The 14,472-nt window shown below is 68.4% G+C and overlaps 1 protein-coding gene across 3 annotated transcripts; it reads right to left on the bottom strand.

Moving 5' to 3' along the window:
• Positions 1-1,642: 1,642 nt before the first annotated feature.
• ARHGAP27 (Rho GTPase activating protein 27) lies at positions 1,643-13,696 on the bottom strand. Of its 3 annotated transcripts, XM_064524485.1 has the most exons (16): positions 13,566-13,696; positions 12,247-12,845; positions 7,367-7,804; positions 7,072-7,287; positions 6,803-6,919; positions 6,603-6,670; positions 6,368-6,455; positions 5,156-5,260; positions 4,621-4,719; positions 4,436-4,529; positions 4,041-4,166; positions 3,737-3,835; positions 3,551-3,628; positions 2,730-2,864; positions 2,247-2,352; positions 1,643-1,990 (listed from the first exon to the last, which is right to left on the bottom strand). In XM_064524485.1, exons 2-16 carry the CDS (start codon positions 12,823-12,825, stop codon positions 1,813-1,815), a joined length of 2,526 nt encoding a protein of 841 aa, XP_064380555.1. In that variant the 5' UTR covers positions 12,826-12,845; positions 13,566-13,696; the 3' UTR covers positions 1,643-1,812. The 3 variants fall into 3 exon arrangements, with proteins under 3 accessions (XP_064380555.1, XP_064380554.1, XP_064380556.1); XM_064524484.1 differs by lacking the exons at positions 12,247-12,845; positions 13,566-13,696 and adding an exon at positions 11,114-11,987; XM_064524486.1 differs by lacking the exons at positions 12,247-12,845; positions 13,566-13,696 and adding an exon at positions 8,811-9,564.
• Positions 13,697-14,472: the final 776 nt, after the last annotated feature.

Here is a 14,472-nt window from a genome sequence, read left to right on the forward strand (position 1 = left end):
TGTCTCCAGGAGTCCCCTCCTGTCCCAAAGCGTCCCCTTGTGTCCAAAAGTGCCCCTCGTGTGTCACGGCACCTTCAGGGTGTCCCAAAGTATCCCGTGACCTCCCAAAGTGTCCCCTGGTGTCCCTGCTGTGCCCCAAAGCACCCCATGTCCCCAGATATTCCCCGCTGCATCCCCTCATGTCCCCGCTGTGACCCAAAGCAGCCTCTTGTGTCCCAGAGTGTCCCTGCAGAGCATCCCCTCATGTCCCAAAGTGTCCCCGCTGCATCCTGAAGTGTCCCAAAGTGTCCCTGCCGAGTCCCAAACCACCCTGTCGTATGCTCAGCTGTCCCCCTCATGCCCCAGAGCATCACCCCTGTGCCCAAACTGTCCCTGTCACGTCCCAAGGCATCGTCGTCATGTTCCAGTGTGTCCCCGCCATGTCCCAGTGTGTCCCCGCCGTGTGCCTAAGCATCCTTGCAACGTCCCCCTTGTATCCCAAGGCACCTCGGTGTGTCCTGAACCGTTGCTCTTGTGTCCCCTACTGTCCCTTTTGTGGTCTGTCTGTCCCCGTTGTGTCCAAAACCATCTCCATCATGCCCCAAAGTGCGCCCCAGCAGGCAGCTGTGATCCACCCCCCTCCCCCCCCCCGGTGAGAGCAGTGAAACAGCTTTGGGAACAGAAGCGCCCAAAGCATCCCGCGCTCCCAAAGCATCCCGCGCTCCCAGCCCTTTGCAGCCAGGATTAAAGCGATGCGCAGCAGATCCGCTCCGACGACGGAGCAGGATGGTCCTGGCCTGGCTCCGGCGCTGGGCGCGCAAGCAAACGCCCCGTCCGTGCCCCCAAATGTGCTCTTTATTCCGCAAAAATGACAGCGGGGTCCTGCTGGATGCCGGCTCCAGATGCAGGAGCAGCCCGGCGTCCCCCGGGCCTGGGGACGATCCCCTGCTGGACAACGTGGCCCCTTTTTGCCCCATACAGGGGGCTGCCCAGCTCCCTGCCCCCCTGCTGCGTCCCAGGAGCCCCCGGAGGGACATTTCCGATGTTGGAGGGACCTCACGCGCCATGGATCCTTGCACCTGTCCCGCCTGCCGGACCCGCCATCGGACGTAGCAGCTTGCAGAGTGGCACGGTGCCACCAGCCACACGTGGGACACGGACCTGCAGCCCCCCTGGCAAAGCATCACAGTGGAGGGGGACATGAGGGGACAACGGCGATGTGAGAGGGGCAGGAAAATTAAAATGCTATGGTGGGCAAGGAAAGGAAAAACGGGGACCACAGAAGATCGGAGCTGGGAAGAGCATGGCGGTGAGACGTGCTCCTCTCCGTGGCCTTCAGCCGTGCCCGGAGGGGGCTCAGGGCTGTGTCGGGGGGTCCCGTCCCTGCGGGGCTCATCCCAGTGGGGGGGAATGGCCTCGGGGGGCTGTGATCGCAGCGCGGGGACCCTCCCCATCCCCACGCGCCCCAGGAGCTCGGCTTCCACGGCAGGAGCCATTCGGTCCGCTGGAGTCGATTCCCTGAGACCACCAGCGCCAGCGGGGACGAGCAGTGGAGGCCGGCGATGGCCGATCCGCGTGCCGCCGGCTCCGGCGCCCGCCCCTCGAACCGCGTCTTGGCTTTGCGTGGCTCGGGCAGCCGACGGCATGGAGTTGGCCAGGTCACTGCGCTCCAGCACTGCCCGTTTATTGAGCCAACGGTCACCACCGCCATGGTCCATAGTCCAAGGACAGGCCAGCGTTCGACGTGCAGCACCGAGAGTCCTTCCCTTGCGATTCTGCTCCTTCATGTCGCTGCTGCTGCGCTTGTCCCCGCACGTCCCCATGCTGCCGGGCTTAGCTGTCCGGGAAGATGTAGCTGTATTGGTTCAAGATGTGCTCCACTATCTGGTTCTGGAAGACCATGTGCATGGCCATGTTGCCCTCCTCGCTCGCCGGCCGCAGCAGCGTGGGGCCGAACACGATGGCGACGCTCTGCACCGACATGCGGTTCTCCTCCTTGTACTCGATCACCCTGCGGGGAGAAGGACGGCGTCACAGTGCCATCAACACACTCGCTGCCCTCGGTTGGCCACCAGACATGACCCCAACCCATGAGCTGGCCCCGAATTCCTGCCAGTTTGGCTCCAGGACCCTCTGCTCGCTCCCCTTTGCTGCCACCCTGGATGGCTCATGGGGACCAGGTGGCTTATGGCTGCCACCCGCGTTTTGGACCCCACTATGGCTGGCTGGGCAGGAGCAGGGTCCCTGGGGCCCACAACGGGTGTCACCTGCAGAGGTGCCGGAAGAGGACTTCCATGGTGTCGTGGTTGGCGGGCGGCAGGGAATACACCAGGTCGCGGACGCAGCGGCCCCGCCGCATCGGGTCCTGCATCTCTGCAAGGGAAGGACAAACAGGACATGCTGGGGTGCTGGATCTGTCCCGCAGAGCCGGGACCCTCGTCTGGGGCCTGCCTGACCATGGAGAAGGGGACAGGGACAGAGCGGGGCAGATCCCCATGGCATGGCTCCCACAGCACTGCTGAGCCCATCAGCACGGTGGGGAACCCCTCCTAGGTCCCAGGGATGTCCCTTCCCTCCAGCCTTGTCCAACATGGACCCTGGGGTGGTCTCGGGGAGGGAACCGTCCCCATGGAGCCACCCTGCAGCTCCAAGCCTGCGTAGTCTGAGAGAAGCGGTTTTTGGGGGTGAAAAGTGATGGGAAGAGGCAGAGGAGCATCGGCGCCAGGGTTGGACCCATCTCCCGGCCTTACTGATGGCAGCGATGAACTTGTCGAAGTGGGCGAAGGGGAAGAGCGGCTCCGGCAGCTCGCGGAAGAACAGCTTCAGGGCCCCGGTGATGACGTGGATGTCCTCCCACCGCCCATCATCCAGGTCGAGGTGTTCATCTGCGGGGATGGGACAGCATCTCAGGCGGGTCCCGGTGCACGCCGGTGCAGCCCAGCCGAGCTGGACGGATGTCCCCCAGGTCCCCATTCATTATCTGAGCCCACATGGAGGACCGGCACACCTCGGGGCTGCTCCTGCCACCCTTGGCTCTTTCACCGCTCCAGGGAGCTGCGTGGGTCCGTGCTCCCGTGCAAAACCAAGAGGCGAAGCAAGCCAAGCTCTGCTGGAGCAAGCTCTGCGTCCACCCCCCAAATCCCCTCTTATCTGGGGAGAGCTGCTTAGCAGCTCCCCGCTGGGACCCAGCTCACTTTAACAAGACCAGGCCTGGACAAGCTGGGGATTGCAGGGATTTCCCAGAGCCCTGGGCCTGGGAGAGGATCTCCCTATCCATGGAGCTCCCGTCCTTTCCTCTCTGGCTGAGCACAAGGGACATTTCACCCCTCCAAGCTGGAGCCCCTCATGTGTGAGGACCTCAGAGACCCTCAGCTTTACACGTGCATCTTATTTCCACTGCGGATTTTTCCAGCTGTGATTTTTTCGGCCCTGGGGAGAGATGCCAGGCAAGCTGCAAAGCGCTGCCAGCATCCTCAGAGCTTGGCTCTCCGTACGGAGATGAGAAGAACCGGTGGGAGATATCTGATGGCAAGGCGGGGGGGAAGAGAAACCAAGCCACCCCCAGCCCTACCGTGGTCCACTTTGTAGCGTAGTTTCTGGATCGTCGCCAGGTTGCCGCTGACTCGGTACAGCCCGTCTATGTCCAAACCTGCCAGAGGGTGGAAGAAAAACGCCCGGTTAGGCGCAGCCTGGTGCAGGGTTGCCCCCCCCCCCCCCGGGCTCTGCCCGCCCCCGAGCCCCCCGGGCGCGACGCTACCTCTCCTCTCCACCGTCTGGATGCACTGCTGGACAAAGCGGGGCACCGTGCTCCGCTCCCGTTCGCACAGCACTTGCAAGGAGCAGCCGAACACCTGATCTGCAAAAAAAAAACACATGGGGGAGGTTTGAGCGCACGTGATGGAGCTGAAAGGATGTCGGGAGACAAGTTTCGAGGGGAGGAACTCCCGTTCCAGCGGGAATACGCCTGCGATGCGCCGGGCAGAGAGGCAGCCCTGCCAGATGTGCTAGCGAGGGCCGGCTCGGCCGCTGGTGCATCCCACGAGCCCGGCCGGGCGCCTTACCTTTGATGTAGCCACGCTCCCGCAGCGACTGCAGCGTGGGCCGTCTCTGCAGGAACTTGCGCAGCTTGTTGCGCACTTTGCTGGAGTCGCTCTCGCTGCCGGCGCTGCCCATTGCCTGCCCGGATGCTGGCGGAGATGAGGAAGAGGTGAGGATACCCCCAAAAGGGACCAGAGCGGGAACGGGGCTGGGAGCTGGCTTGGGGGCAGCAAGGATGCTGGGAATGTCGCCACTTGCCCGGACGTGGGGTGGGCACAAGGCCTCTGCCGTCCCCCTGTCCTTGCAAGGGACGTGTCCTGCTCTGCCGGGGCCACCCACGTGTCTGGCTGTCCCTGCAGACCCACCACGCCATGGCCCCGAAAGCTTTGCTCCTGGGACGGAGGAGCCGCTCGCTCACCTGCAGTCCTCTTCTCCTCGCCGGCTCCCAGTTTCTCCCTGGACCCAAATTCGGCCCCATTTTCCACGTCGTCTTCCAGAGGGAAGTCTGCGCCCTAGGAAAGGGGCAGGGTGAGCTGTGGGTGCCCATCGCGAGTACGGGAGGTCCCGGGGAAGGGGCTGGGCACGGCGCGGGCGCCTGCTCACCAGCCGCCCGATGCTGTCCACGATGGCCTTCTGCCACGTGACGATGATCTGCTCCGAGTCGTGCTGGATGAGGAACTCCGAGCCCTCCCGCGTCTTCAGCTACGAGAGCAGCAGGCGGTTGTCAGAGCAGGGGCACTGCACTGCGCTGTCCCCCGCCTCCGTGGTCCCCACGGCCCCAGACACAGCGCGAGGGAGCTGGAGCTGGGCCGTGCTCTGACGATGACATGGCCACATCCCCCAGGGAACGTCCTCCACCCCAACGTGAGCCAACTCCACGCTGGGGGTCTGCCGGACCCTATCTGCATTTGGCCGTCTCCCCTGCCCTACCTTCACCATCTCTCCTAGCCCTGCCCTCAGGGGAGGCAGGGGCCAGGCTGTGGCTGAGAACGGTGCACAACTCATTGCACTAATGACCCCAGCTGCCTTCTTTAATCCGGCCTCAGCTGCTGCGGGGATGGGACTGCCTGGTATTGCAAAGCCTGCGCCTGCCACTCTGATTTCCTCATAAACGACCCACCGCCCCCAGAAAACCCACCTCCAGGACGTTTTTCTTGCTGGATTTGTCCTTGCCGGCCCAGGCGACGGTGGCTCCTCGCAGCTCCACCGTGTGCTCCGGCGTGGTCAGGGTGGCAGGGTGTCTCTGCGGGGACCAAGGGGACGATGGCACCAGCGGAGCCTGGCCAGAGGGCATGGGGGGGGCCACGAGGAACGCTTTGGGATCACCCGCAGCCAAGGCCGGGGTAAAACACCCGGACGCCCGGCCCGGATGCTCGGGGCGCTGGGCATTGCTGGTGCGGCTGCCGCGGCCCCCAGCCGGGGAGCAGCGAGCAGGGGCCGGGCGCTGAGGCCAGCCCGGACACCACCTCGGGACAACAAAAACTACGGAAGCGAGCCCGCGCGTTCAATCCTGAGCCCAGCACCTCCGTGGTGCCCATTTCTATTTTCCTCCACTCCAAATGCGGCCTTTACGAGCAGCAAATCTCCCCCGGCGGGTCCGTCCCCTCCCGCGGCACCCCGATCTCCCTGCAGCCGAATGCAGGAGCAGCGCTGACATCAGGAGGGGAGGGCTAAGCGAAATGCTGCCCCATCTTTGCCGGTTGTGGAGTGGATGTCCACGAGGGAGACCTACCCGCGGGGTTTTAGCAGGAACGGGACATCCAAAACGCTTGGCTTTCCCTGTATCCCGGCCTTTCGGGGGCCAGGAAAGGGCATCAGCGCTTGGGCCAGGCTCCTTCCCCTCCATGCACCCGTCACGCATTGGAGCAGTTTGCTGGAAGGGGCTGGGGACCCGCGGGCAGAGCCCCCCCCATGTCGTGCATACACATCCCGCTATGGGGACGGCAGCGTCTCTCCCCGCCGAGGGTTTCGGGCTGGCCTCTTTCTCTTCCCGTTGCAGCCTCCACCGCAGGGTGTTGCAAGACGGTGTCGGTGCAAGGGTGCCGGGCGCCGCAGCCAGCTTCTGCATTCGGGCCCCGCTCGCTGGGGCCCCATTTGGGCTGGGGGTTGGGGGGGGGGGGCTGGGTTTTGCCATGCTTCCTTTGCTGCTGAGCCCAAGGCGCTCAGCTTGCTCGGCCTAACGTGAAACTAGTCCTGGCGACCTGGCCTGGCCTGGTGCAGCGGCAGCGCGCGTGAGCGGGGGGAGCGTGGATGCAATCACGCCGGGAGCCGCACGGCCTTGGGGCATCGCCTTTGCCACCGCGTCCCCGTCCCGGGCCACCGCCGCGCTCCAGCCCCACGGGCCGCTCACCAAGGCGCCGGCGGACGAGTGCTTCGAGTCCTTGAAGAAGGTCAGGATCCCTCCTTCCAGGACGGTCCAGGACGAGCTCCAGTTTTTCCTGGGGACGAGCCGCGGGAGGGTCAGCACGCCGCCTCGCTGCGGAGGCCCCTGTCCCGCCCCACGTCCCCTCCGGTGCTCCCCGTCCCCTGCACGCGTGCTTGGACGCCGTGGCCCCGCCGCGGTGCGCGTTTCGGGGGCAGCTTACCGTAACCGCTTCCCTCTGTCCACCGTTTTGGTGCGGTTGAGCACGCCGGCCTTCTCCAGGCTTTTGAACTGGAAGGCAAAAAGCCGGCGGCGTTTAAAGGCCTCCCTCGCCGGCTCGCGGAGGTGCCACCCCCCCCGCTCGCCCTCGCCATCCCCCGGGAAGCCCCGACGGGCTCAGCGTGTCCCATGGCGGCGGCTCACCTTCTCCTCCTTGTGCCCCGGCACCGCCGGCGGCGTGCTGTTGGGCCAGGCGGCGAAGAGCCCGCTGTCCTGGCTGGAGCTGCTGCTGGCCCTGTCATGGCGGCCCGGCGCCGGCACCTGCGGAGGGCGGCGCGTGGGCAGGAGGAGGGAGGGCCGCTCGCGGAGGAAGGCCGCGAGCCGGCGGGCGCCGAGGCCCGGGCAGCCCTTGCCTCCCCCTCCACGGGGGCCGTTTGCCCCCAACGCCCCGAAGGCCGCTCGTGGGCCCGTACCGTGTCCGCGGTGTAGTACTCGGGGTAGAAGATGGCTCCCTCAGCGTGGCCGGGCCCGTACCAGCCCGGCGGCGAGCCCAGCTCCCCGGAGCGCCTCGAGGGCAGATACGGCGAGGCGCCCGCCTCGTAGGAGCCCACGGGCGAGTAGTCCTCCTCCGGGTAGCCCTCCAGCTCGTCGGGAGACAGGTCGGGATAGTCCGTCTCCGGCGTGGGCGGCTGCGGAGGGGAGGCGGGTGAAGGCGGCGCCCGCGGCGGGCCCCGGGCCGCCACCGCCGCGTGCCGCCATGCTGCTCACCCGCTGCCCGGCGGAGCCGTGCCGCGCAGCCCCCGGGCGCATGTCCGGGCAGCTGCCGCCGTCGCCCGTATACGGGGGGTCCCACGACGTCTCACCTGTTACCGAATTATAGAAAAAAGCCTGTCCGCTGGCTTCGTCCATGTACTGGCCCCACTCGGCTGCCGCAGGGCTGTGGGTGAGAGAGGAGGCGGGAGAGGCGGCCGGACTCACTCCTTCTTCTGCCTCCTCAAAGGGGCAATCCCACGTGGTCTCGCCAGTGAGCGGGTTGTAATAAAACAAGTGTCCACTGTCCGTGTCCGTGTGGGTTTCCCAAGCGGCCGGGGAGCCGCGGGGCTCCTCCCGGCCCGGCGGGGCCAAGCCGGCGGCCGCCGCTTCTTCCCGCAGCTCCTGGATGTTGAGGTACACGGGGCCGGGCGGCCTCGCCGGCTCCTTGCGCACCTGCGGGCGATGGGGGGGGGGAGGCTGCGTCAGGGGGGGCCGTGTTGCCTCCCGGAGAGGCTGACGGCCTCCTCGCCGCATCCCAAAATAGATGCCTATTTCTAGGCGGCCCTGAGAGCCCGCCGGCACCGCTGCCTCGCTCCCCGGCAGCCAAAACGGGCCGATGACAAGGGCCGCGCGGGGGACGGGGACGTCTGCACCGGGGAGCACGGCCCTGTGCTCTCCGGCAGCCTCGGCTTTCCCCTCCACCGTGTTTTTGCTCCGGCGCTTGATGTTTTTGCTCCCCTTTCTGCCTTGCTTCCTTGCCGGGCTCCTCCCCGCCGCAGGGCTTGCCCTGGCCACAGGCCCGCGGCCCCGCACGGGGCGGGAGCGTTCCCAGGGCCTGAAACTGCCCCGAGCAGGAACGTCACCAAAGCCGCGCTGCCGCGGTGCCTGTTACCCTTTGCTCTCCCCGGCTTTTACTGCAGCGGGGACAAAGTTTCGCCCGTCCTGCCCGGCTCCCCGTGACCCCGGCGGTGCCGGCTGTGATGCCCCAGGACCCTTGGGCACCTTGGGAGTGCCAGGGCGAGATGCTGCCCTTGTCCCCGAGACGCGAGGGACAGCGATGGGGGGGACCTTTGCGGTGGCAGCCAGCCGGGGGGGGGATACGGGACCCTGCTCCGCTGCCCGGGTCCTGCCGCCTCGCTGCGAACGCGGCTCCCCCCGCACCTCCCCTTCCTTGCACCGGTTGCATCTTCGGCCGTTTCCCTTTCCCTGTGGGAAACCGCAAGCCGAAATGCGCTCGCTTCTCCTCGAGCTGCTTGGGGACGGGCGGCTCTGGGCCTGGCGGGTGCTGCCAGCGGCCCCTGGGAACGACCTGCCCTCGGCTTCCTCCAAAACCCCCCTGGGAGAAATTGGGGAAGGAGCCCCGGTGTCTCCCCGCACCCCACTGCACCGCCGCAGCCCGTCTCCGGGGCGGCCGCCGAGATGCTCCCCCAAACCCCCCCCCCCCCCCCCGCATCCCTACCTTGCCCAAATTAAGCAGCCGGGAGACCCTGCTCTTGGAGCGGTGCAGCACGCCGGATGCCCGGTCGCCCATCTTGGCGGGCCGGGACGCGCACCGGGGCCGCGGCGAGGCTCCGGTGCCAGGCGCCGCGCGGCAGAAACGAGAACCTGCCCCGCTCTGGGCCGGAGCGCTTCGCGCGCTTCCTGTTGGGGTTTTTGGGGCGGAAGAGTTGCCTTGGAGACCCAAGTTTCGAGCGATGCGCACGGAGTTGCTTGTTGACAGTTTTACACCATCTTGCCACCCGCCGGCTGCAGTCGGGACCGCAAAGTCCCGCCGGCAGCGGCGATGCAGCGGGCATTGCTCCGGGGAGCAGCAAATATCCCTGGGAGATGCCATGCCCAGGGATGCGGCTGGTGCTAACCACCCATCCAGGATGCTTCCAAAAAGAAAGGTGTTTTCATGCAGGACAGCATGGGGATGCATGGCCACGTTGCTCCTTGCAGGCCAGTGGGAAAGCCCACGGATGCCCGGAGCACCAGCCGGTGCGAGAGGCTCGGGCGAGGACAAGAAAAGCCTCTTTGGCTGGAGGAGATGGGCCAAGGCCTGCCCAACGCCTGGGCTTCCAGCCTGAGGGATTTGCACGGGCGTTAAATCCTCCTTTAATGAGAATCACCATCCCTTGAGGGCCTCTTGCAGGGTGCCGAGCGCTGGAGAGCAAGCGGAAGCCGGGATTCACAACAGCCCCGGGCCGCTGAAGCCTGTGGATGGGGTGGATCGCTCCGAGTGCCCCATGGGATCCAGCAGCACTGGCTGGGGAGCAGGCAAGCGCGGCCGAAGCATCCTCACCGCGGGGAAGAACGCGGCCCAGCAGACGGGATCGGTTTGGGGGGTCTCGCCCGCAAAGGGCACCGGCAAGGCAGTGGTAGCGGCCGGGAAGCCCTGGCAGCACCGGCAAAGGGCAACCGAACCTGCCGGCACGAGCTCCGGCTTTGCCGCAGCACGGGGCAGCGAGCCCCTTCCCAGCCCTGCGGCTTCCCGGAGAGGAGCAGGGCATCAGCCCTCCCTGTCCCGCTCCGACCAAGGCGGCTCACGAAACGCATCCCTGCTCTGCTCCCGGTGGTGACGGCACGGAAAAGTCTCCTGCGGAGCTGGAAGCAGCCCCGGGGGAAGCCCACAGCTCCTCCGTGCACGCTGCTTCCACCCTCGGCGGCTCCGATCCCTCCCCGCAGCCGTTCCCGCGCCGCGGCCGGGGCGGCAGCTCGGCTCGCGGGAGAGACCGGCTTCGATGGCACCATAAAGTAATAAATAGGGTATAAAATTGCTGCCTGCTGCAGGAGGTGTGACCAAGCCTCCTCTTCCTTGGCCAATACTCAAGTCACTGAGAAAGTGGGGCCACAGTGATGGCCCCCCCCCCGGCCTCCCCGAGGGCCCCCTGGCCGGGAAAGCAGAAAGGGAAGCGCCGGACACCTGAGTTCCCGTCGGTGCTGTGGGCACACAAATGCCCTCTGCTTCGCTTGAGGCTGAAAAAGCCATCCCGAAGGGCCGGGCCAGGGCTGCTGGCCGGGGGGGGGCACCTGATGACACCTCAGTGCCTCCGTTTTCCGGGAAGGATCCAAGTGGGATCCCCACCCTGCCCGGCACGTGCCTTGCCAGCTCCTTTGCGGGATCCGTGCAGCCGTGCTCCCCATCCGGAAACAAAGTCCCCTCCCGAGGTCACCAGTGGTGGCCGTAAGAAGCCTCTTCCCGAGAGCCCGGGGGAGGCTGCGGCTTCCACCACCGAGCCCCGGCCACCCCGAAACGGCGACTGGCCGCGGGGCCACACGCCAAGGCGGGCGCGGGATGCTCGGGTGCACGGACCTCCCGGGCCGGGTGGGCACGGAGCAGGTGCCCGGGCTTTTCAGATGGCGTCTTGCTGCATTTCCTATCTCCCTGCTTTTTTGGGGGCTGCATTTTTTTTTTTTTTGCTCTCGTGCTGAGGCTGTAGCCAGAAGCGAAGCTCGAAATGGGAAGCGCGAGCTGGCGCCGGGTGCCGCCACGCCGGTCCCACGCTTCCTGCTGCTGAGCTCTCCCCAAAGCTGCTGGACTTCAAGGCCATAAAATGGCTGTGCAACCTGCTCCGTCCCGGCGGGGGGATCACCCATCCCGGGGGGCTGAGGGGGACACGGCACCCCGGGGTCCCACGGGCTCGGCCGAGGAGAGGGGCTGTGGGGCACCCGCTCCACCCGCGGGTGCAGCTGGGAGCAGGGAGCAACACCCACGTCCTCCCCGCCCCGGGGCGGCCCAGGAGCTGCCGCCGCGACCGGGAAAGGCCCGGTGCTACTTACTGCCGTGGGGTGAGCGGCGGCCTCGGGGTGCCGGGGGCTCGGGGCGGCCCACCCGTCTCGCTGGGATGCACCCGGCTCCCACCCTGCGGTGCTGGGTGCCCGGGGACAGGTGAGCCACCCGCCCCGCGGGCGAGGGGAGGAGTTGGTGCAACTCGCTTTTAACCCCTTTCTGCCTCCGCCGCTGCCCAAAAGCACCCTGCTCCGCGCCGCGGCCAGCGAGGGGGCACCGCGGGCGCACGCGGGTGACATCGGCTGGAGGCACCCGCCTGGCAGAGCCCAGCCCCGCGCGAGGTTCTCGCTTGCCGCGGTATCGCTTCGGGCAAACCAGCCGCCCGTATCGGCATTTCCCAGTGTGGCTGGCACAAAACCAGGCTTGACAAACCCCCCGCTTCGAGCCGCGAAGGATGGGACGCAGTGAAGAGCTCGCCGCCGCCCCGGCTGCCAAACGCCCGGGCAAACCCTCATCCCATCCCGGAGCTCCGGTTTTCCATGCAAGCCCCAGCTCCTGTTATTTTGGTGGCAATGCTCAACCAGCCCCGGGTACAGAGTGAACCCGCAGACACGGTGTCCGGCTCGGCCAGCATCGCCTCGCTCCCGGGGCAGCCGGGACAAGCCTTGGCCTGCCCGGGGACCGCTCGAGCCTTTTCCTCTTTTTTTTAAGACAAAATGAGAATTGAAAGCGTTTGCCGAGGACGCAAACGGCCGCTGCGCAGCTGGACGAGGAGCCGGGGGACGGCTTGCGGCGCCCGCGGGCATTGACCCTCGCGGAGGCCACCGAAGGTCGGGGAAACTGAGGCACGGCCTCGGGGGAGGCCGATTCCTAGCAGCGCTCGGGGTCACTGCCCGGCGGGGGGGGATTTCTCCCCGGCTGCCAGCGTAACCGCACGCAAACCTGCACCGTTAACGCCCCGGCCGGGCTGGGGGTTCGGCCGGGGGAAGGCGGCAGGCGTTTCCTGAAGATCAGGTTTGCCCCGTGGGGCCAGCTGGGCGGGAAGGCGGGCAAAGCCCCGGCGGCGCCGGCGGGGCCCGTGGCCGGGCTGCGCGGGGGGTACGTAGCGGCCGCGGGACCCCGGCGTCCTGCCCGCCCCCGCTGCGGCCACCTGAGGCGGGAGGCACCGGGGACATTACCGTACCTGAGCCGCCCGGCCGCAGCCCGGCCGCCTCCTCACCGTCTCCGCGTCCTCGCCGGCGGCGTAGAGGGTTTCGGAGCGGCTCTTGCCCAGCGCCCGCGGGCGGTTCGGGGGGTCCCCTCCGGCAGGGCCCCGCGCCGGCTCGTCCAGGCCCTGCGCAGGCTCGGCGGGGCTGCAGCTCAGCGCCGGGGGACCGCCGGCCCGCGGCGGGGGCCGGGCCGCCCCGAAGGAGCTCAGCGCCGGCGGCGAGTCTCTGCTGGGCGCCGCGCCGGGGGGCAGAGCGTCCTGGGCGGCGCGGAGGAACCGGTACTCGTAGGGCTGCTGGGGGCCGGCGCCGGCGGGCGGCTCGTAGAGGGGCGCCGGGGCGGCCATGGGGGGCAGCTCCTTGACGTACTGGGCCGGGATGTAGAAGGGCCGGGCGTCCTCGCTCCGCTTGACGTGCCACCAGTGGTCGTTGGTGCGCTTCAGCAGCACGTAGCGCTCGTTGGGCTTGATGGAGACCAGCGTGCCGTCCTTGGTGCGGTACTCGAAGCCGTACTCCACCAGCACGTACACGGCCTCCGGCGGGCCCGACGGCTCCATGGCGGTCCCGCGCCCTCCGCCTGGAAGACACGGCGCTGGGAAGGGGGCTGCTAAATCCCGCCTGGGCGACCCTGCTCATCCCGCCCGGCCCGACCCGCCGGACCCCCCCAGGGCTAGCAGCAAACCCAGAGGCGCCTCCGGGGGAAACTGAGGCGGGAGGGGGTGCCCCCCCCCCAGGACGGGGGCCGCATGGGAGCCGCAGCCCCAGGCTGGGGGGAGCCGGCAGGAGCTGGGGGGGCTTCACAAAGGCCCCACTCCCAGCCGTGCCGCGGCCCCGCCGGAAACCGTCGGTGGAGCGGAGCCGGGCGGTGGTTTGGCAGCTCAGCGGGGAGGCGGATGTGGGGAGGGAGCGGGGCTGGGGGGGTCTCGGCAGCCTCCCAAGCCCGGCATGGCCCCCCCACCCCCCCAGGGCTTGGGGCAAGCGGGAGGCCCCGGGGCCCTCGATGTCCTGCCGGGTGTCGCGGCAGCAGCCGTCACCCCCCGCCTCGGCACGAGCAGGATCCAGCCCCGGTGCTGTGAGGCCCCGCGGGGCGCACGTGGGGCCCGGTGACGCCGTCCAGCCGCGTTCCCCCCCCCATCAAAGCCGCTCACCAACCCCACACTCGTCTCGCCCAAAACGGCCCTGCCGGAGCCCCCGGCACGGTGCCGTCGCCGCGACGGTGCCCCGGCTCCGCAGGCAGCCGCCCCGCAGCCTCCGCACCCACCGGCCTCACCGACCCCCCCCCCGGCACGGCACTTACCCTCAGAGCCCCCCGCGGCGGCGAGGCCGGCCCGGGCCCGCGGAGCCGCCGCAGCCTGCCTGTGCCTGCGCCGGGCTGGCAGTGCCGGTCTCGACTCGCCTGCCGGGCTGCCGCCGCCGGTTTCCTGTGGAGCGCTTCACGGCTCCGCGGCGGCTTCCGCGCTGCCGGGCGAGCCGGTGGATCGGGGCCGAGCCTCAACACGGCGGTGCCCGGCGGCCCGCTTCCCGCCGCCCCGGCGGCCGCTCGGCCTCGGCGGGCACGGACGGCAGGGCGCCTGGCATCGCCGCCCACGGCTCCCGCGACTGAAGGGCTCGGCGGGGCGGACGGGCCCGGTGGCCCGGCCTATTTCCTCTCCCGGAGGCCGGCGGCGGCCCCAGGAAGGAACGGGAGCGAGGGAAGGGGCTGCTTCGGAGGAGGAAGTCGCTTCCCACCTCCGGCCGCGGCTCGGGGTGGGGGACGCGGGAGGGAAGCGTCGCTGCTGGGCCCAAGCGGGTCCACGGCGGCCGCCGGCCGAGGGAGAGCAACTGCAGCCCTGGGACAACGTGGGGGCACGGCCGCGTCCCCCTCGATCCTGGGGGGGTTTCTCTTTCGCAGCAGCGCCAGGCGATCGGGCCGCAGCGGGAGGAAACGATTCCTCGGAGAGGTTCCTGCCGCAGGAAGGGCCGGGCCCGGAGGTGGGACCCGAATCCTGCGCCGCAGGCCGGCCGCCGGCTTCGGCGCCCTCGGAGAGGAGCTGCGGGGCTCCCGGCCGCTTCCCGCGCTGCTGGGTGACGTGAACCCCGTCCCCCTCCGTCACCAGCCCCATGGAGGCCACCCCACGCATGGGGAAGGCGTCCCTCATATTCAGAGACGGGGCAAGCTGGGGTTTAAAGTCTGGTTGCCCAATTCGTGGACAGCTGGTGGAGAA

This window comes from Dromaius novaehollandiae, chromosome 22 (genome assembly GCF_036370855.1).
Source record: "Dromaius novaehollandiae isolate bDroNov1 chromosome 22, bDroNov1.hap1, whole genome shotgun sequence".
Classification (NCBI taxonomy): domain Eukaryota; kingdom Metazoa; phylum Chordata; class Aves; order Casuariiformes; family Dromaiidae; genus Dromaius; species Dromaius novaehollandiae.